This window comes from Aptenodytes patagonicus, chromosome 2 (assembly GCF_965638725.1).
Source record: "Aptenodytes patagonicus chromosome 2, bAptPat1.pri.cur, whole genome shotgun sequence".
Taxonomy (NCBI): Eukaryota; Metazoa; Chordata; class Aves; order Sphenisciformes; family Spheniscidae; genus Aptenodytes; species Aptenodytes patagonicus.
In genome coordinates, this window is record NC_134950.1 from 114,345,210 (window position 1) to 114,366,743 (window position 21,534).

Below are 21,534 nucleotides of genomic sequence, written 5' to 3' on the forward strand. Positions count from 1 at the left end.
TGTTTGTATTATAACAGGCATATTTTCAAGCCAGAAACAGTTTTAGCTTTCTTATGCCAGTATAGGAGTGTAGTGAGTTGGTAAGAATTATTTTAATGTGAGAAATAAAACTGTGACAGAGTATTCCAGTTGGATCGTTCTCATGATGAAACAGGAAGGCCTATAGAGAAATGCGTACTAAAATAATGAGTTTATAAATTAATAGTGATTGCTATATGTCCCTTGATAGCATCTGAATCAACTGAAGTTGTTAAAAAAAAAATGCAACTTTTACATAAAGCAGTATAAGTACTGCTAGTTATTTCTGAAACTCCTGTCTAGCCACTCTGAATTGAGTTTGTTTATACTTAAAGGATTTTACCAGACTGAAGACATGAGTCAATGCAAGAATTTCATAGTTACAAAAGAAAAAGATTCACTACATTCATTATTTATATGGATTTCTTTGACTGCTCTCCCAGAGGCATATGCCTAACTCAGGCTGTGAAGGATGGCAGACTTTCTCAAATTAGAACATCAGAGTTTAGATGTTTCTGCTTATTTTCTCAAGCCCAAAGAACTGACTTCCCTTCATAGATGGAATTCTTTATGTTATTAGCTAAGTTTCAATCACGCCTAAAGACTTGCCTCTTTGGCACTGAATTTTCATATCCTGTTTGGTTTTGTGTTGGGTTTTTTGGTGGTTTGGGGTTTTTTGTTGTTGTTTGTTGTTTTGGGTTTTTTTTTTAAAGTACTACAAGATGTTTGTAGGAAGGACACTCAGTAAATGGGAATGTCTTGAGAGGATATACTAGATACTTGCTACATGCACACACTCTCTGTAAAATGTACCCCAATTCACATCCACATGCTCACCTACACATATATTGATAACATTACTGCAAACAAATATTACTGCTAGGAAAAGTTACCAATCATACTATGAATAGCTATTCCAATGCCTCGCTATTTCTCAGCTGTAAAATCCTTAATCCTCCCAGATGGACTGGGGGGGGGGGGGGCAGGAGCAGGAGAGGGAAACAGGGGAGGGGAAGAGGAAATGATGGGGAAATTGAGTCCCTCTAAAGAAACCAGCTCCACAAAGCCATAAACAGAGAAGATAAAAGTGTTTAATTCAACACAGAGACAACTTTTTCAAGGGGGGGGAAGCATCCTGGCAAGAAACAAGTCCCTAGTGCTTCAATTTCTCCCCAGAGAATAACCATCAGATCCTGAGCTACTTCTTATGAGCACAATTTCCTCATTGTTAGCAGCTGTTCATTGGTTAGCATTGCACAACTGGCCAGGTGCATTATGAAGGGAATGAAGGAGGAGAGGGGGTTGTCTTCCTCTAAACCATCAGATGGACTAATAGTATTCTCCAATACAGCAGTAACTGGCCCATGTCCTAGGCCACATCTGAGTTTTACTGAATGTAAATAAATAGTGGAGGGAAAAGGACACCCACAGTCCCGGACAAAGTCAGAAATCATCTTCAGATATGTGGGGTTTTTTCTGTCCCCACTTCCCCAGAAGCTGGGGACTCCAAGATGTTGGGTTTTTTTTTTTTCCTCCGAGCCTCCTGAGGATTCCCGGGCAAGTCTCAGGGCCTGGACCAGTCCTTCACCAGCTGCTTTGGGGGCAGACAACTGGCTGGCTCACATTCAGGCCTCTCACATTTACATTATATACTGTGGCTGCTGATATTAAAATGGACAAATAGAAGTTATTCTGAAAGCTCTCTGAATTCATTGCTGTCAATTTATATTTTCACCTTTTCCATGCACTACTTAAAAGAATTCTTGATGTGATGAGTATTTATTTTCAGCAGTTTTTCCATATCAATTCAAAAGCTACAATTATTTTTGCACTGCTATCATCACATACTATTAAGTAGATGATTCCACCGTGACCTCATACAGAAATAATCAATGGATGTAAGTTCAGATATGTCTATAGTAATTAGAACTACTGAAATACTTCAACTTAAAAAACATTTTATCAACAGTCTATCGCTCTTGATATCCTGTCCAAAAAGTATCAGGCAAAAACATAACTAGCACCCAAGAAAAGAATGATAACAAGGATGATCAAGATACTAATGGTGTATGTAAACATGCACGTGTCTTAAATCTAAAAACTTCTCTATAAAGATTGAAATTCTAAAACAGGCCTCTTTTTTTTTATTTGAAACTAGCTGATTTTTGAAATTATGACTACATTGAAATGGGAAAGATATAAAAATCAAACAGACTGAAACAGAGAACACTTTCAAGGAAGAGTCTGCAAAACAAATTATGTTTCCAAAGGTCTAGGATCTAACATATAAACCTTAACACTGATGAAACCAGAGCATGAAAAACCTATTTTAACCCTTTCTTTGACAGAGGATAATGTATCCTGCAGGATCATTTGTGCAAGTAGTAATATGAATGTATATCGAAACTCAGTGAATTGTTTTCTGAATGGTGTACTATCTGCCCAGACACACTATTTCATACCTAGAACACCAAGCACTAAATAAGGCAATGAGAGAATGAAAAAACACATGGAGTGCCACTCGCTAACATGCTGTCCTATGCATGTCTTGATGATCTCTAACTACGTGGATTCAGATGATAAAGTTCGTAATACGTTGAGATTGCGCATACACAGTTTTAGATTGGCTTTATTGCTTTGATCACTATGGAAAATAGAGAAGCATAAATAAAAAATACCTACAGATTATCACATAGTAATGGAAAGCAAAAGTTTGAAATAAAATCTGTCCTTATCACCATAAAAAGCTACCATATTTTTCTATTTGCTCTCCCAAATCAAGTGCAAAAATTACATCTAAAGAATATCTAAACAAACTTCTATCAAAAAAAGGAAAGTTGGAAAGAATAGATTTTTTTACCTGATATTCTGACTTCACATGATTTTTGCTTATGACTTCAAATAATTTTCTTTTGCTGAATTTTCATCAGTTGTATTGTATTTCTGATTGTTTTCCTATATTCTTGCATGCATATTTAAACTATATTTTTCCACTGTTTTAACTGAATGTTTCACGTTGCTCCCCCTATTTCAGAAATCCCAAATAATGTTGCACTTGTGATGGGAACCAATAAACAGCTGTTAACAACACAGAGTTTGTACTTTTAAGAAGTAGCTAAATATCTGACAGCTATTCCCTTGAGAAGTACTAAAACTGAGTAGTTCACTATTGTACTCCTTGACTCAAATGGGTCCAGATTTGTCACCAAGTACAACAGAATCACAAGAAATAGTTTGGCCCATTGTCTTTAACATCATTTAAATGTTTGACTGAGGTTTTCCTATTTGAATACCTAAATGAGCACTTCAATTAAATATCTCAATTCATGTTTGTATTGCCTAATTGGCTCTTCTGGATAAAGCAGACAAATTGCACCACCTATGTTAGTGGCTGCTAACAACTGTAAATTTACACAAGTTTTTGAAGTCCAATGATAAAAATTATTCAGCCTAATGTTAGATCTTTGGCTCTAAAAATCTTGTACCTCAAGGCATAAAGAACCTGATTTTAATTTTACATTAGCTTTACTATACACTATACAAGCCTTAAGATGGTTGATTTCACCTAGTTGCAATTTAAATTAGGTCCATCAAGTCTTTCCTTTCAGATCATGAAATAAGTAGAGAGATTTATCTCAGCCTGACCTATTTCTCCCAGTGGCCAAGGTGACTGTATCCAGCTTCCTGGGACTGGATGGTGACTAAACAGTACCCTTAAGCTGTAGACTTCATTAGAGATCCTACAGTTGGCACCTTTTCCTTCCAGCAGGATGCTGTCACCCAGCTGCTCTGGATCTTTATATTAGTGCCTCATTTTTCTGAGTTCATAAACATTTCTGTCAAGTTCCACTCACTCTGGGTTCTCAGGTGATTATGGGAAAACATGGCAAGCAAGCAAAGACTGCCACCTTAGCAAAGGAATGTGCATTAACCATTGACACATCTTGTCAACAGCATTCAGAGCCACAGACGACTAAAAGGAAGAAACAGTCCTGAACTTGCCTCTGCCCCTGTTCCCATTCAAGAATCTATTGTTTCTCTAGACTGGCTCATCAGACACACCATTAAAGGAAGAAGTGCTAGATTGTGCTGATTTTTCATAAAAGCCATCATCCCAGAACAAATGTTTTAATCCAAAATAAAATAAAATCCCCAGTACAAGCTTGATATGGAGCTATTAGAGACAGTCCAGCAAAGGACCACTACGATGATTAAGGGACTGGAGTATCTCTCCTATGAGAAGAGGCCGAGAGAGCTGCAACTGTTTAGCCTGGAGAAAAGAAGTCTTGGGGGAATTTTATCAATGTATATAAATAACTGAAGGGAGAGCGTAAAGAAGAGGGAGCCAGGCTCTTTTCAGTGATGCCCAGTGACAGGACAAGAAGCAACGGGCACAAACAGGAGGTGCCGTCTGAACATCAGGAAACAGTTTTTTACTGTGAGGGTGACTGAGCATTGCCACAACCTGTTCCATCTCGCACCTTGGATGGAGACATTCAAAAGCCAGCTGGACATTATCCTGGGAAACTGGCTCTAGGTAACCCTGCTTGAGCATGGGGGTTGGACCAGATGACCTCAAGAGGTCCCTTCCAACCTCAACCCTTCTGTGATTCTGTAACAAAACTCAAGGTAACTTTCTCAAACGGAGGTTACAACACAAAGTGAAACAAAATGGAATTCAAAAAACAAATTAAGTCCATACTTCTGGTATAGATACAACCTCTGCTGTGGCACAGATTTCTTGATGCTAGTGTCATATACAGTCCCTTTTTCAGGCTTCCTTGAGAAAGGAAGCCAAATCATGTAAGAAGAGGAGTGGATGAATTAGATATTTTTACTATCATTATTTCCCTCTTAGATCATCAGATAAAATCTAGTTTATATCCAAAATATTTTTAAATCACTGTCTTAGTGGCTGTTCTTTTATCTGCAATGAGTATGGCTTTAATAATAATAATACGTTAATGCATGTTCCATCCTGCACAGGAACCAGTTACAGAACTTTTTATTAAAGTTCTAATTTTTCCCACAATTTAAATAAAATACAGTCTTCATTCTGTACTTTCCATGGTGTTTCCAATGATAACAAGTTGGGACACCACAATATTACATTACCCTCTAAGTGGAATGCAAACGCAAGCAAGGCCAAAGCTGAAAGTGAGAAAGGAAATACTGGCCAGTTATTGTCTTGGTCCTGAATATACGCAAGAAGTAAAGATAAATGGAGGATCCTTGAAATATCCTTTTAAAGTCTGAACAGGATCAAAAACATTTAAACTGCACTAGTGGAATCTTTAAAACAGGATGTTATACTTAAGGTATAATGTAATGTGTTTGTCTTTCATGGAGCAATTAATCACTGGATGGAGGAGTTAAGACCCAATCAAAATGGAAAGGTGTTTATTGCTGCAGCTGGTCATTAAATTATTTCTATAAAGCTTAAACACTGGATTTTATTGTTTTTATTACAGATCCGCTCCTATAAAAAATACATTTAAACTTCCCTTTTCAGATTTTGTGGTTTAGTTTCTTGTGCTTCTGTTAACCAAACATTTCTAGTGAAACACAAATGTTTCCCCACCCAAAGAAAGGGTATGCTATTCTGTTATCAGTGGAATTATCACTGACAATAGGAACCAGAACTACAGAAAAACATCTCACCTTGAATTCCAAGACATGAACCTTCTATCCAAGGAAAAAAAATATGAATGATGGCAGTAACACAAAATAATCATGATGTGAGGTTATTTTTCCTTGGGTGGGAATTCCTTTCATTCAAGACAGGTAGTTGATTAAAAAAATAACAATATTTCTTGATATATGGAAGTACTTCAGAAGATTTTCGGTACTCTGAAGATACTGACTTGTACATACAATCCTTTTAACAAAGCATTTGTGGTTTTGGATGGACACCTTGGCTGGTAGGGAAGGAATGAAAGAAACTTCTCTGCTACATTTAACCCTTCAAATGAAACATGGTTGGGGAAATATCCAAGGGACACCCATCGTCTTTACTGCATATCAAAGGATTTGTTGTCTTGTTTGCTTCAACAAGGTATTTTTAGCAGATGCAGGTGCCTTGTGGAATTACGTGTTTATACCAAGATGACAAATGGAGGTTCATGTCTTTGGTCTGAAGCAAAACCTATAGACTTCCCCAAGAGAAAATTTGAATCCCAAATTTCATCACCCTTGGAGTGATTGCCATGATGAGTTGTTATAGCATTGCCACATTACAGCAAATAAAGACATAGCATGAGTTTGGGTGACATCTTAGAGAAGCCAACCTGTAACTAGAATGTTTTCTAAAGAAAATGAATGGGCTACAAAGGGCATACTGAACTAGTATTTAAAAAAAATACTGAATGTATACAAATCATATTGAAAAAACTTACTAACTGCTTTAAATAGCAGAGACGACACTTTCTGGCAATTGGGTGCTGACAAAATTACATTTTGCAGAATGAGTCAGAAATACTGAGGCAAAAGCTGGCACCCTTCTCCTGGAGCAAAGCACAGAACTGTGATATATGCACAAGGATTTTACTAGCCAGAAATCTTACAGTTTAACTATGTGGCTGCAACAAATCAATAGCAGAACATGTACACATTCTCTAAGAAGCAGCAGCAAATACTATCAAGATTTATACAAGATCCTTTTAATGTCCTACATGCTTCCACTTAGCCCATCAATCAAGAGGAATGAATTCCTGATAAATTCATTTGTAATGACTTCAATGCTTTTACTACAGTATTAAATTCTTAATTTCTTTCTTGGAATCTGAATGTAATTTGTTTGCATTGTTGCAGCTAGAATTTAGAAAAATGATCGTTGAGTATAAACCCTGTAGAAACAGCTTTTTTACTGTGATTCATAAACAGTTTTTAAGGACAGGAAACACACACACACATAAATCAGAACATACAAACTAGTATAGTTCACGATCTGAGATTCTGAGGAAAAAATATTTATTGTCAGGCCATCAAATTTCAGGGTGGAAATGGACAGTAATCTAACATCAGGAAAAGAGAAATCGGCAAAGTCTCTTCTGTGTTGCAAAAAGCATGACTTTAACCTTTTGGAAACATTCTTTGCAGTATAAGGAGAAAGTTATATATTGGACATCATATTGCTTATGGGAAAAATAGAGTGGATTAAGCCACACCTGGCTGAAGAGGGAAAAATTGTATTTGAAATGTCTGCAGAGCTCATTAATACCTTGATACCAAATGATTCAAAGCTATCTTTGGCTTTAACTCAAGCTGTTGTCCTAAGCATGGCAACACAATAACAATTCAAAAAGGTCCACAGATGTATACTAGAAAATGATAGTGTTTCATTGATTACCAAAGTAAAAACTTGCTAAATAAGCTCTTAGATACCAACGCATTTTGGAAAATGAAAAAGAAACAGACTGTTAAAACCAGATGGGAAATAGACTATAGCGGTCATTCATTACCTTTACATTTGCAACCAAGAGTGACTATTACCAGAACAGTTTGTTCATTTGTATATGGGATTCTATGCTTATATCACTGCATTCAGTTTTACTTGAAGTTCTTTGTAATACCTTGAGCATTAAGTTAATTTAAAAAAAAAAATAAAATAAAATAAAAAGAAGCATAAAACTCACAATACGTAAAGTCTCCCAAGCTGAGTCAAATCAAGCATAACCTAGGCTAAGGCTTTGGTCAGCTTTATAGTAAGATAGCAATGGATTGATAATTGATGCCTATGTACAATACATATAAATCTACACAGCTAGTTGAACTCCTACTCACTGTAAAAGGTAATGATAAAAGCTTTACAGTACTAATCAGTAGCACTGCTTTCTTCCTCATGTTCTGCTTGTAAGAATCATATTCAAAGTTTGAGCTTTTTTGGCCCATAGTGCAACTCAGAGTAACGCAATATGCGTGTTCACATGCTGTGCTCAGCCTAGTAGTTCATTAGATGAAGAAAACATGTGAGTGCCACAGACCTGGAAATTGAAAATTTTACAACCCAAGACTTTCCTTTATACCACAAAAATCCATGGCTGACGTAAAGGACAGCTCTTCGGCCTCTCAGCATAGTTATAGGAACAAGACAGGCCAGAGGAATTATGCCCTAAGTCTTGTAAGCTGACTTACTTTCTGATAACCTCTTCAGTACATTCTCTACTGTGAAAAGCCCAGACTGCTTTAAACCCACTTTTTCTAGTTTGTTTATTCATATTGAGTGTGCCTCTATTTTTAACAGACAGAATTTAAAAACAAAAAATGAACTCAGAGTTGACTAAACGATTTTTGTACATTACCACTAGAATTGTATTTCTAGACAGAAAAATGCTGTTAAGTTCCCCTTGTACCATTAATTTCCTTTAAATGTAAATTATTTCTGTATTTTCATTAATTTATTCCTATATTTAGGAAGAAGAATAGACCTTTAACCTACTTAAGTCTACCGTGTTCTAAAGGTAAGCTACGCAATATACTGGTGAGAAGAAAATTAGCATATCTCTAAGCCCATTCTTCTGTATCTCTGAGGTCTTCCATATACACTTTTAGCCCATTTGGCTTCCCAGAATCACACCTTTCCTCCAGGATAGATTTTTCTACAGTCAGAAAATACTGCCATGAACCTCAATAAATTTATTTCAGTCATCTGACTAATACCTGAAGAGATATTAGCTAACCTAGGTCTAGCAACAGCTGCTAAAGCTAGGAAGAATATGTGGGGTATTTGTCCCAAGTCATCTGTTTGAGACACTGAAGAGGGTCTTGACTTGTTGTTCTTGATATACCAGTGTTCTTAAAACATTATCATTAATATATCACTCTCAGCTTTTGCTGCTTGAATCTGTGTTCCAGTTTTGGGGGTGATGGGGCATAACATAAAGAAAATACTGCTATTTCCCTCAATATAGGACTTAAACCCAACAACTCTATCCATAGATTTTCTTCTTTCTGGAAAAGAGAGTTTCATGGGAAAATGCAAACATATATATTTCTTTGGTCCAATATATGCAATTGCACAATTTTTGTGTTTTCCCTATGAAAAAAATGAGTTAAACAATACTAAGACATTTCTTCCAGATTTACTCCTGGGAAGCGACATTTAACAAAGATAGTAAGTTGGCCAAGCTAAGGTCTTGTGTAATGCTAAACAGACTTAATTAACCCATTTCTGCCAAAACAAATTTTGAATGCTTTCTTCTCCACCTCATTGTGGTTTATCCTTGCAGGCTCTGGCCATTCTCACGGATTTAGCCAGAACTACCGTACTGGCCCAAATATAAGGTGACTTCAAATGTAAGGCCACCCTTCTTTTTCAAAGGATACATAGAAAAATCAGCAAAATTTATAAAAAAAAAAAAAATCCCTCCTGGCACTTCTTAGACCATCTCCTCCAGCCCCAGCCTCCAAAGCCTTTCCTCCTCATGGTCAGCTTGCCAGGCACGCTGCTGGCTGTCGGCACAGCTGTTAATTCAATGGCTCTCTAAGTACAGGGCCTGGACCTGCCACACCAGTTGCACACATCCACCGCTGGATCTGGACTTTGGCCGAGCAAACGGGCGGGGAAGGGGGACAGATGGACTACTTTTCTGCAAGCCCTCCAAGCAGCGTGGCAGACTACCAATATCTACCCTTCTTCAAAACCCTGAACTGAGTGGGTCTGGGCTGCTGCCCGCCCTACATCTGCACCTGCTGCCAGCGTCAGGCTGGCAGGTTCAGAAGGCTCATCACTTAAATGGGGTTTTAAAGGAGGCTACACAGTAAACACATGCCTCACAAATACAGGAGTAAGTTGTTATGGGGCATTTACCTTAAGTTTTGCCTTTCAACCAAGCTTCATAGAAATGTAATGGAGTACTACTAAAGTAGTACTTCTACATTTTGTAAAGCAGCATGGGAAACACTTTTCCTTCTTTTACTTTCCGCCCCCCCCAGCAACTTATCTAAGCAAGTATGGTTTTATATCACTCCATGAATCTGTACCTTACAGATTCAAATTTTTAATCTTTGAGTTAAGTCTATGATAATTCTTTCATTAGTTACTGATTTGTTGTTTCCCTCATTTCCCTTCAGAGGTATGACTGTTGCTTACACTTTCATAAAGGCCATGATCATATCCTCGCTGAGGGAATATGGGAACAATTCTGCACTTACTACCAAATATAATAGCTACTGAGATCAAAAGACCTGCACAGAGTAAGAAGCTTCCAAGATTAAATCCTCCAACTTCAGAAATTACAGAAAGGCAGGATGTGGACAGGCATATATTTACCAAAACATGTAAAAGCCTCCTTATATAGCAATATTTACGTCCTTATTGCAGGTGCCAACAAAACTGTGAAGATAAACTCAAGAGGTTGGATATGATCCTCCACATTCTCAGAATTCACTGCCTGGCTGTCAGGTGTCTTTCTGGTTATTGTGCCCTGCTTCATTAGGATAATTAGCAGGAAATAGTAAAGTAGCCACTAATTATTTTCTAAAGTAAACCTAACATCACTTCTTGTGACCAAAATTTTCTGGGACACACACAATCAGAAGCAAGATAACTTCACCTTTGGGATATAAAAATCAGCCAATCTCTGAGTGATATCTGTGATTCAGAGGAAGCAATTCATTTTTTAGATAATGCTATTTGCGGATAAAGGGGAAACTGCTTTTGGCAAAAAAGGACAAAGACTGTTTGTTCATGACCTTCCATAAAGATTCTGATCATGCCAAAGCCATTTCCCTTTACAGACAGGTGGGCTAACGCCTGGCAAACAGCAGGGGGGGGAAACATTGTAGTCATGGTGTATGAATAATGTCAGTGATTTCTCAGATAGTATCTCAGAAATTTAATGGCTACAGTGTGGCCCGGAAATGAGCCGTAATGAACAGCGTTGAATCATTTCATCTTTAAATAGAGCAAGAACAAAGTCTAATAATTATCCACAGCAGCTTAAATTGAGAAAACCACAAACGGATTTGCCATTCGAAAGGCAGGGGAAAGGCTTAGCAAAGTTGCAGCCAAATGCTGAAAGAGTTAATTTAGGTCTCTGAATGTCAGACTCCTGCTTTCTAAGCACTGGCTCAGAGGTTTCTGATTCAAGTAGATGGCAGAAAAGCCAACATGCTTTTATCAGACGTTAGTGTTTATAGAAGCAATACAAACCAGGATTTTGTTAAATGTATATATTACGCCAGATCAAACTATAAATTGAAACATCTGTGTCCAAGTTAATCTCAGATACAGCAAGGAGATTATTTGAATTGTGTGTTTCCTTTTGTGACCTTTTTAGATGTGGCTTTGTTTGAAAGGGGGAAGGGATAATTTTCTTAAGTTTTTATTCCCAAGCAACAATGCCAATAGTCCAATATAACAGCAATATCTTTTAAAATCACCCAGCTGAACAGCAAAAAACCTTTAGTAATTTCCCAGTATTGTTATACAGGGAGCTCTAAAAAATAAACTATAGTCATATAAATAGAGGCATGTAGTTTTAAGCATGCTACAAGCCATTCATGACATAAGCATTCAATTAAAACTGCTTTTATGAGCAATAATCACATTCTGAAAAGGCAAACATGGACGGTTTGCGGATATAGCCATAATGCCTGCAAAATTAACTTTAAAAAAACAGGTAAACATAGTTCAATCTCTATGGTACTTAAATAAAAGATTTTAAAACTCTTTTGTTCTTGCCTCCAGGACACAAGGGACAGGAAGAAGAATTAAGGAAATTTTTTTTATTATTTAAAAAATATGGTAATTATTTGCCTTTATGCAGTCATAGTATCCTAAACCAATCTTAGTTTAACTGAAACAATGATTTCAATATACAAATTTCAGTTAAGGAAGTAATAGAACAGAACAGCTGTAGTTTCCAGTAGTATAAATCAGACTGACTGGCAACAGTACAGCAGTTCAAAGAAGTAAGACAGAAACTTTTAGCTTTATACACCACTCCATGTTTACTCGAGTTGCAAGTGGCTTATGATAAAATTTTGCAGTAGCCACGTCTCCTCTAGAAGCACATATTGTTTTAAGACCCACTCTTAAACCCATAGAAGCCACTTTTATTGCACTGACACAATTTCTACAAAATAGCCAACAAAGTTTGCAGGGAATACCTCTTCCCCTATTCTCCTGACTCTCCTCTTTAGTCTTTTTGTTTTGAATGCTACTTCTTTCTCAGCTCCTAACCCATTGCCTATCATGCAAACTCTCAGATTACCTACTGTAATTTGTCAGAAATAGAACGAAGTCAGGGCTGAAAAGGGTTCATGTAAAATAAAGCAGAAGATCAATATTTTATGAGATGGACTGGGAGGGGTAAAATTTGGTATTTCAGAAAAGAACTTTTCTGGACCACAATATAAACATATTTTACAATATATACAATATATGTACAGTATACAATATAAAACAGAAGTCCTCTGAAATTCAGCTGCTTAAGGAGACCATGAAGGGCCATCTCCTCACCAGTTAAAAGGCATTTTCTAGTTGTTCACATCGTACACTGCATAAGCTGCGGTGTCACACCTGCCAGCAAAGCTACATTGGTATTACTGCGCCATTAAATACAGCTACTTGAGGCCACTGACTGTTAGCACTGCATATCATACTGCATAGCGTTGAATAAAATGGTGACTAGATTTTATTTCATCCCTAACTTTACGTGATAAATCCTTCACTGTTCAGAGGGCAACAGATACAGAATCATAGAATAGAATCATAGAATCATAAAGGTTGGAAAAGACCTCTAAGATCATCAAGTCCAACCATCAACCCAACACCACCATGCCCACTAAACCATGTCCCTAAGCGCCTCATCTACACGTCTTTTAAATACCTCCAGGGATGGGGATTCAACCAGGATTCCCTGGGCAGCCTGGTCCAATGTTTCACCACTCTTTCACTAAAGAAATTTTTCCTCATGTCCAATCTAAACCTCCCCTGGTGCAACTTGAGGCCATCTCCTCTCGTCCTATCACTAGTTACTTGGGAGAAGAGACCGACACCCACCTCGCTACAACCTCCTGTCAGGTAGTTGTAGAGAGCGATGAGGTCTCCCCTCAGCCTCCTCTTCTGCAGGCTAAACAACCCCAGTTCCCTCAGCCGCTCCGCATAAGACTTGCTCTCTAGACCCTTCACCAGCCTCGTTGCCCTTCTCTGGACACGCTCCAGCACCTCAACGTCCTTCTTGTAGTGAGGGGCCCAAAACTGAACACAGTATTCGAGGTGCGGCCTCACCAGTGCCGAGTACAGGGGCACGATCACTTCCCTACTCCTGCTGGCCACACTATTTCTGATACAGGCCAGGATGCCATTGGCCTTCTTGGCCTCCTGGGCACACTGCCGGCTCATGTTCAGCCAGCTGTCAACCAGCACCCCCAGGTCCTTTTCCACCAGGCAGCTTTCCAGCCACTCTTCCCCAAGCCTGTAGCGTTGTATGGGGTTGTTATGGCCCAAGTGCAGGACCCGGCACTTGGCCTTGTTGAATCTCATACAGTTGGACTCGGTCCATCGATCCAGCCTGTCCAGGTCCCTCTGCAGAGCCTTCCTACCCTCGAGCAGATCAACACTCCCGCCCAACTTGGTGTCGTCTGCAAACTTACTGAGGGTGCACTCGAAACATAGTTTAAGGCGCAAAAAAGCATAAACAGATCAACTGGAACTTTAATGCTGACTTGAACAAAGTGGAGCAGAATTATCTCCCATCTCCTTTCACTGATCTGCTGTTGTCTTGTGTAGGAGGGTTGATATACAGACTATCAGGGCTATTTGAAGGGATGCTTTGCTTCTCACACCTGAGGGAATGGAGCGTTAGAATCTGTATTCTCTGATAGATGACTTTTTAGATTCTCAGATTTCTGGGGGAAATTTTTAAGTTTCCAAATGCTTGGAAAATTTACTTGGAAAGAGTGGTGGGGGAGCTTACAAACTTCTGGCTGAAGTTTCTCATATTGATGATGTTTTTCATTAGAAAATTTAAAAATTGATCAAAACCATACAGTTTTCACTGACAAAACTGGTTTTAGTCACAACTTAAAAGCAGACTCTCTATCTGAATTAGATCCAACTTTACCCTTTCAAAATGACAGCCTGAAATCTATTGGTCTCAGTTCCTCTACTTCATAGCCAGTTACAAAGTCAATGAGTGCCTTGGCATGACTTATGTCAAATGAAGCTCGGTATCCATAAATATTTGGAAAATCTTCCATTTTTTAGGAAAATTTGTACTATTACTTAGCTTCGCCCTCCTGTTATGTGTTGAAGAAAGTATCGCCTTCATATCACAGGAACATGGAGGGCGGGGGGAGGAAAGCATGATCATCCAAATTTACTACACAAATCCAGCACTGAAAACGATCTGTTCAGAATCCTATACTACCACCAAACTGAAATTATTCTGGCAATAGCTGAAAGACCAGCAGGGCAATGAAAATTCAGGGGAAACAAATAGCTCCATGATCCACTCCCTATTTGCAAAGAGACCTCCTAAACAGTAGTTAATTATTGTGTAGTCTAACATATCTCCCCTAAATATGAATATAATACGAACTGGAACAGAACAAGAGTAAACTGAAAGACATATGAATTACAAAGTTTATCTCTTATGATCAGTTGGATTAAAAGGTTTTGACAGAAAGCCTTCCACCCTGAAGTCAGGACTGCAAAGGCAGATGTTTTTACAGAAGGAGATCCATTGACATCAACACTGAACAACAAGCAGTGTTCACTTCACAGGGGTATCACAGTAACACCTTATTTGAACCTGTCTTACATCTACTAAAACCTAATTTTAACATTTTCGCTAATCACTCCCTATACACCAAGATTACCAAAATAAGCTTTCTGAGTGGATTTAACAACACAGTCTTTAATCCTATTTGGTTACTTTTTCAGATTGTATTTTATTGATTCTGTATTTCAAAAACAGAACTATCACTTTACCTGGAGAAAACTTCTGGCATGGAAAGCAGCAGTTTCAAAGGCATTGGGAAAAAAAAAAAAAAAATTTTTTTTTCAAAATCCATCCAAGGAGTGCCTTTCCTATCTTTTCAGATAAATCAATAATATTCTTTTTAAAATATGAAGCCAAACTCTGACAGATACTGTACAGCATACAGCCATGTAAACTCGCAGGTAGAAGCGTGAGGACAGAAGGGTAATTTTACAATCCCTTTCCGACTCCTGCCATAGTTTAGGCAGAAAAAGAGATGACAGGCCATGAGATTTGGCAGCATAACATGCCAGGCACAAAACATTTCCAGGACGAGTTTCTATATGATGGTAGCAGAAGTATAACAGACTCACTACAACCAGTTAAAAAGTGGGCCAGACACCTTGGCACTTGTTATATAAAGTTTGCTGTAAAAACTGCATTGGCATTTAGAGAAGCAGAACCATCTCCAAACAGCTGGCTGTTGAGTCAGCTCCACAACTCGTGATCATTTCTATCAGCCTAAAGTAGTATCTAAATGAGATTTTGAAGTATATTTATGCCACTTTTCTTCATCCTGTGTCTGTAATACAAAAGCCATGGGTTTCCATTGCTCTAGATTGTCCCAAGTTCTATACCTGTACAGACTTCCTGCACAAAGCAGCATTCAGCACTATTCAGCCTGGAACTAATGGGGGCGGAAGACACAGAGAATTAGAGTTAAAACCTGAAGTTTGCAAGAGTGTCAATCGGTGGAAGCTAAAGTCACTCTGCAGAACTAAACATGTGAAAACAAACTTCTTTGACCTTACCTCCCGCCAAGATACACCTGAAGTAAGATAAAAATGTCCAAAAGCAAAAATATGAAATCATATATTATTCTTAAGGTACCAATCTCTTCCTCAACAGAAGATAAAGAATAAAAAACATGGCAGATGTTAGTCACTTTGCTTAATGTTGTACTGGAAGGTTCTCAGTTCAGAAAAAAAGGAGGTAGAAGATTCTGCATACAGTAAACAAAAAAATAAAATCCTGCCAGGATAGCATAGAGTCCAGCAGCCAACAAAGTAAGGGCTGACACCAGCATTCTTCAAAGCCATTTCCGAAGTGTGAAAAAAATTCTCTCACATTTTAAGAAATATTCATAGTATATCTTTTCGTGACTGATGTGCTTTTCCTCTGAATTCAAGAAAAAGAAAATGGCTAATGGACTGCTAAAATGTTTCAGTTCCAAGTCTGTAGTCATCTATTCTGAGGACTATATATTATAACTAATTTATCAGGATTTGCAGGTTTTACCTAGCAGCCTTGGGGCTTTAACAAAAGCTTATTATTTATGTGCACAGAGTTCAGACAGTAAAGTTGGAGCTTTTCTGAGGCTTGGGATCACTTTTAAATGTTTTTTTCTCATCTTCTGTTCAACAGTGGTAGTCTATATCCATCAATCCATCTTTCCTAGGCAATTTTAAAACCTCAAAATGAAAATTAATTGGTTTCTTGATTTGTCAGAGTCCTTCCACATACAGAGGAGAATCTTATGGAATATAAAATCGTTGGAAATTATTAGAAGAATGAGGTTTTCTTTCCTTAAATAAATAATCAAATAACCAATAAAACTACTGGGGATACCTCTGGTCCCTCCCATTTGCCTTTAGTCCTGAAATAAAGGAAACATCAGTTCAACCTGACAGTGTATCAGAGGTTTCACAGTTGTCTGTCCTGTTGTTTTCTTACTCTGCACCTCACCTCTACTATTTCAGCACTTAAGAGTAAACACAGTCTTGTGATGTGTAGATGACGAGATGTCCTTCACTGACATAGCTGGAGCCTTCACCTGATTCACTTGGTCAGTACCAGTCAGTAGTGCTACTGAAACATAAGCCAAGCCCATAGGTGGCAAAGCCTTCTGTGGTCAGATCTACACCATGACAAAAAAATAGGAAATGAAAATCTGTCCTGAACAAAGATGGAGCATGGTATGCTAATGAAGATTTAAGGCTTGAGAAAAAAGGTCAGTAACTGGCAAAGAAAAAAAAAAGCAATTATTGAATAGTAGCTCCCTCTGCAGACATGTACTTCAAACAGTGCATCGTTATATTGTTTCACTTAGTCCCTTTGAAAGGGAAACCACAAAATGGCTGCCTTTGAGAATAAAAGTATCCACATGGCATGTTAGAATGAAACACTTATGAAGCTTTACTGTCACTTCTTTTGCCAACGGCTTTCTTGTCAGGAAAAAAACAAATTTCAACTTTTTTCACTCAAAGCAGTTTTGGTCTCTAACAGGATTTGTAGCTGTATAATGTAATTAACCTCAAGAGGCTCAGAACACTCCGGGGTCCACAGTGGCTAAAAGCAGAAGAGATGGCACAAACTATGAACATTTTCTGGAAGAACACAGCCGTGAAAGCACAGGCAATGCTTGCTGAAGAAGGAACAAAGCAAAGCATCGAGAACACCCAGTTCACTCCTCAGGTAGTATCTGTTGAGAGACAGAAAGGGTGGAAAGTGTGAAGGCTATATTTGCCTGCACAATGCATGGGGGAACGCAATAGCATGGTATTCGACCTATCCTCCCTGTATTGTAGGACAGTTTGCATTCCCCTGCTGCCATAATTTGCTCCAAGCTGTGTTTCAAATGAACTGGACTCCTGAAAGGAAAGGAAAAAGGAAAGCAAAAATTCTCAGTCAAACCTTAATTTGAACTGTTTCTGGAATTTCAGAAAATGTAATCATTCCCCCCTCCCCTTCAAAATTAACGTGCATTTCCTGCTTCTAAATAAAACAAGAAAGAGAATTCCCAGAATACTGTAAGAATGGCTGTTACAGTGCAATCAGAAGAGGAAAAGGTCAGAAACCTTACAAGAAAGCATGTTATGAAATTTCCAGTATGGTTTTGCAAACTTTTGTAGAGTCCAAATATTTTGGAAAATGATCCAAACTTTTAATAATAATAAAGCAATAATACTTAACATTTACCCTTTGGGGTTGAATAACTACACTAGAGTATTCTAGAGAATATTAAGGAAGAAGGAACCTGATGATTCCCAGTTTTGGTCCTGAGTATGAATCAGATAAAATGAAATTTTACCAGGTATTTTTCAAGGGGTATTTCTGGGTTTCTTCATGTGAATCTACAAATAAACACAGTTTAGAGGTTACTTGGCCGAGTATGGATTATTTTGCATGTGCCCAGTTTTGTGATCTGATTTTAGCTGAACATTGTTTTGTATGTATTGCTTTGCAGATTTATATCATCTCGACATTTTTCAGCTTTTGGATATCTACATAGCCAACCTACACTGCACTCAAGAGTGGAAGAAACAACCAACCAGAAAACCCTCCAGTCTTTCATGCACACGCTTAACGTCCACATCCTGTACAGTGATCTACACATGCTTTCTCTTGGCCCTGGCTCTGTATTATACAAGCAACTCCCGTGTTTGTTACAATCCCAGTATCAGGACCGGGACGTTGGAAGTGAGTCTGTGACCCAACTACCTTCACTACATGCGGTCACTCTCTCCTTTGCTGCCTTCAAAGCTCTGCAGGAAAGGTGGAGAACACACTGCCACCTTAGAGATATCCAGTGTTTTCCACAATATAGTGGCTTTTTACCTTGTTAGATTGCTTTGATGAAGAGGCACAAATATCTGTGGCTTACTGGAGCTTGCAGTTTGAAAGAGCCATATGACATGCAGATCAAACATTGAGCAGGCAGAGGCACAACAACAGGTTACTATGGTGGAAGAAGAGAGGAGGATTACATGGTATTCATATGGGGTGGGTGGGGGTCGGGGGGAGAAATCATGTTTCGTTACAAGTATGTTGTTTAGATTAGCCAAACTCTGCCTTCTTCATTCAACCAATTCCTTGTTGGACATTGTCTCATGAACTAAAGCACTCCTCTTTTATATTTCTCTATTTATGATACAAATGAGGATAGCTGGAGCTTTGGAGGACAGAAAAGAAAAAGGAAAAAAAAAAGAAAAATCTTAACCAAAATGTGACCTTAGTAGATGTAATCCAATCTGATTTCCACTACATTAGCCTACGGATACTTATGCAACTGCATAGCACAGCAACTGAGAGACAAAACAATGGAAGTTTTAAAGCTTTATTTATTGCTCGTTCTCAAAACATTCAATCGCCATCATGCTTCAACTGCCAAATCTAAATTAGAGAGGTTAAAAAAAAAAAAAAGTACTCTTCAGGGGAACATTAGAGCTCTATAGAGAGGTGTGAGCTCAAGGAGATGGAGCATCTGGCTAGAGACCAACCTGCCTGTAAGTCCAGACCAAGCGGACCCATATGGATAGCTTTTAGAAAATCGTAAGTGGTAACAAGTAGAAAAATTCCCTCCCTTCCATGTTCAGCCTCCTTTTTTGGCATTAGTAATTAAACCGTACTTACTGCCATTAGCAGACTACAGAAACTTCCATCAGAATCTAAACAATTTTCATATAATCTAATCACTTCCTTATTTATTCATGTTTACCCACAATTTTCCTCCTCTTTCAGTTGGATTGCTATGTAATATTACAAAGCATAACAAAAGCCATTTTGCTACTAATTAAGTGCACCAGAGCAGTATATTAATCTCTTCTTTCAAAAGCACAAGGAAAATGCATCAACTCTCAGCCTAAAGGTTTAAAGCATATTAGAATTAGTAAAGTAAGAGGTCAAAAAGATTACCACTGAAGTTTTCTTGTGTCCTACATCTACAGACTGCTAGAAGTATTTAATCAATTACACTTTTGCTAACATACTAATTCTATACAAAGTTTGGCAACTAAGTTATAAATCTATGCTAGCGATCAATTATACATTTAAACTCATCTCACATAAATTTGGCACAGGCCACACATTTATAATTTGCACAGCTTTTTTTTTTCTTCTATTTTCTTATTCAGTATGTAACTGTGCACTGCTTCCTTCCTTTGGTATTACCCAACTAGTAAACACATGCAGGACATTACTCAAACTGTTAATACCAATATCTCAGAGTACCCTCCAGAAGTCAGTATCAATGTTTCCATTGTAGGGGAAATCACTCATTTACTTTGGTTGTAAATTTTCCTTTTTTCATCAAAACTTAGCAGAGGAAATAAATTTGGGAACCAAATTATGTAAGTTCGTTGCCTGCTCTCTGATCTATCCTGCTTTTGCATAAAAGTAATAATTTTCATACTTCTTAAAAACACGTGTGCTTCATGAAAATGAAAAAAGTAATAGAGAATGAGACATAGTTATTCGGTAAAAAAAAAAAAAAAATCCACCAACCAATCCCCTCTCCAGTGAATTTAAGAGGCCTTCACATCAAGAAATTCATATCTTTTTTTTCTCTGCCACAAATTTTGTGTATAGCATTATATATAAGTATTACATATACACACAAATAAATATGTAAGTATAAATTCTAAAAACATAACTAAGTTATGAAGTACTGTACCTGTTTTATGATGGGAAAACCGTATTTCACAGAAGTTCATATCTTCATAAAGAATAATATTGTTATGTTCCAATTGCTCATGAATGGCAGTTAACGCATGGAAAAATTACAGTGAAGACTAAGAAGCTTTTACCAATGGTACCATGTTAATGATATGAGCTAACTCTAGAATCATGCTTAGCGTTTATCTTACATTTTCTCCCACCCCAAAACATAAAAAGCTATAAACTGCCACATCTTCAATTAGCATCTCATCATAAATTAATATGTTCTTTCTTATTTTAACTAACACACCTTTTTACCTTTTGAGGTGCACTGTTAAGTGATTTTCCTAATGCCAAACAGTACATCACCCTCAGAACCAAATCAGAACCCACAATATTCCCAGACAGATTTATGCTTAATCCATCAGATACCACAGTCCCCTAAATAGCATGCAGCAATAATCTGTCTGTATTGCTAAGCTGGAAAACAAATACGGCAATCAAACCCCTGAAGAAAGGAAAAAAATGCGATAGCCTGGAGAAGAAAAGGGAGCAAGACGCAAACCCAGTGGAAGCTAGACTATGATTCAGAATGACGTACATTCTCCTCTCCTCCCCGTAAAAGAGTGTTACTGATAAAAACATTGCACAGACGTATGTATTAGGATAAAGCCCCAGTTATCATTTATGCACTTAAAACTATTTGACCATGCAGGCAAAAGGAAAGAAAAAAACAGAACAAACAGGGCAACCCCCATGACACATCCTGATCACGATGGATGAACAATGAACTGAATATTTCCAGCTGGACAGGAGCGTCATCTCAGCACTATGTGATGTATTAGCCAAAAGCCAAGCACAGGTTTCTCGTTTCAGTCCAGTGTTAGACAGTCAAGCCAACTCTTTGGGAAACTGATTTTCATAGGAAAGTAGATTTGAAAGTCTCAATTCAAATACTGTAAAAGAATAAAATAAAATGTAAAAACCGTTAAAAATCAGTCACTGCCTGACAGAGTTGTCGTAACACGCTCTCTCTCTTCATTTCCTTCATGACATGAACTGAGAACACAGAATTCTCTGCTGAATAGTTTTGATTCACTTGCATACTGCTTGCACTTTCTTTATCCAATAGAAAGGTATACTATAAAGTTGA

The 21,534-nt window shown here is 37.8% G+C and overlaps 1 protein-coding gene across 5 annotated transcripts in view; it reads right to left on the bottom strand.

Annotated features, from left to right (window-relative positions):
* SUGCT (succinyl-CoA:glutarate-CoA transferase) overlaps nucleotides 1-21,534 on the bottom strand; it is a 338,149-nt gene that overhangs the window by 147,390 nt on the left and 169,225 nt on the right. Inside the window, exon 13 of one of the 5 annotated variants that reach the window (XM_076332288.1) lies at nucleotides 18,617-18,684. The exons of the other annotated variants lie outside the window; for them this stretch is intronic. Within the exon in view, the coding sequence (XP_076188403.1) occupies nucleotides 18,682-18,684 (3 nt within the window). The 3' untranslated portion in view covers nucleotides 18,617-18,681. Of the gene's footprint in view, nucleotides 1-18,616; nucleotides 18,685-21,534 lie in introns of those variants that run through there. 5 annotated transcript variants of the gene reach the window in all.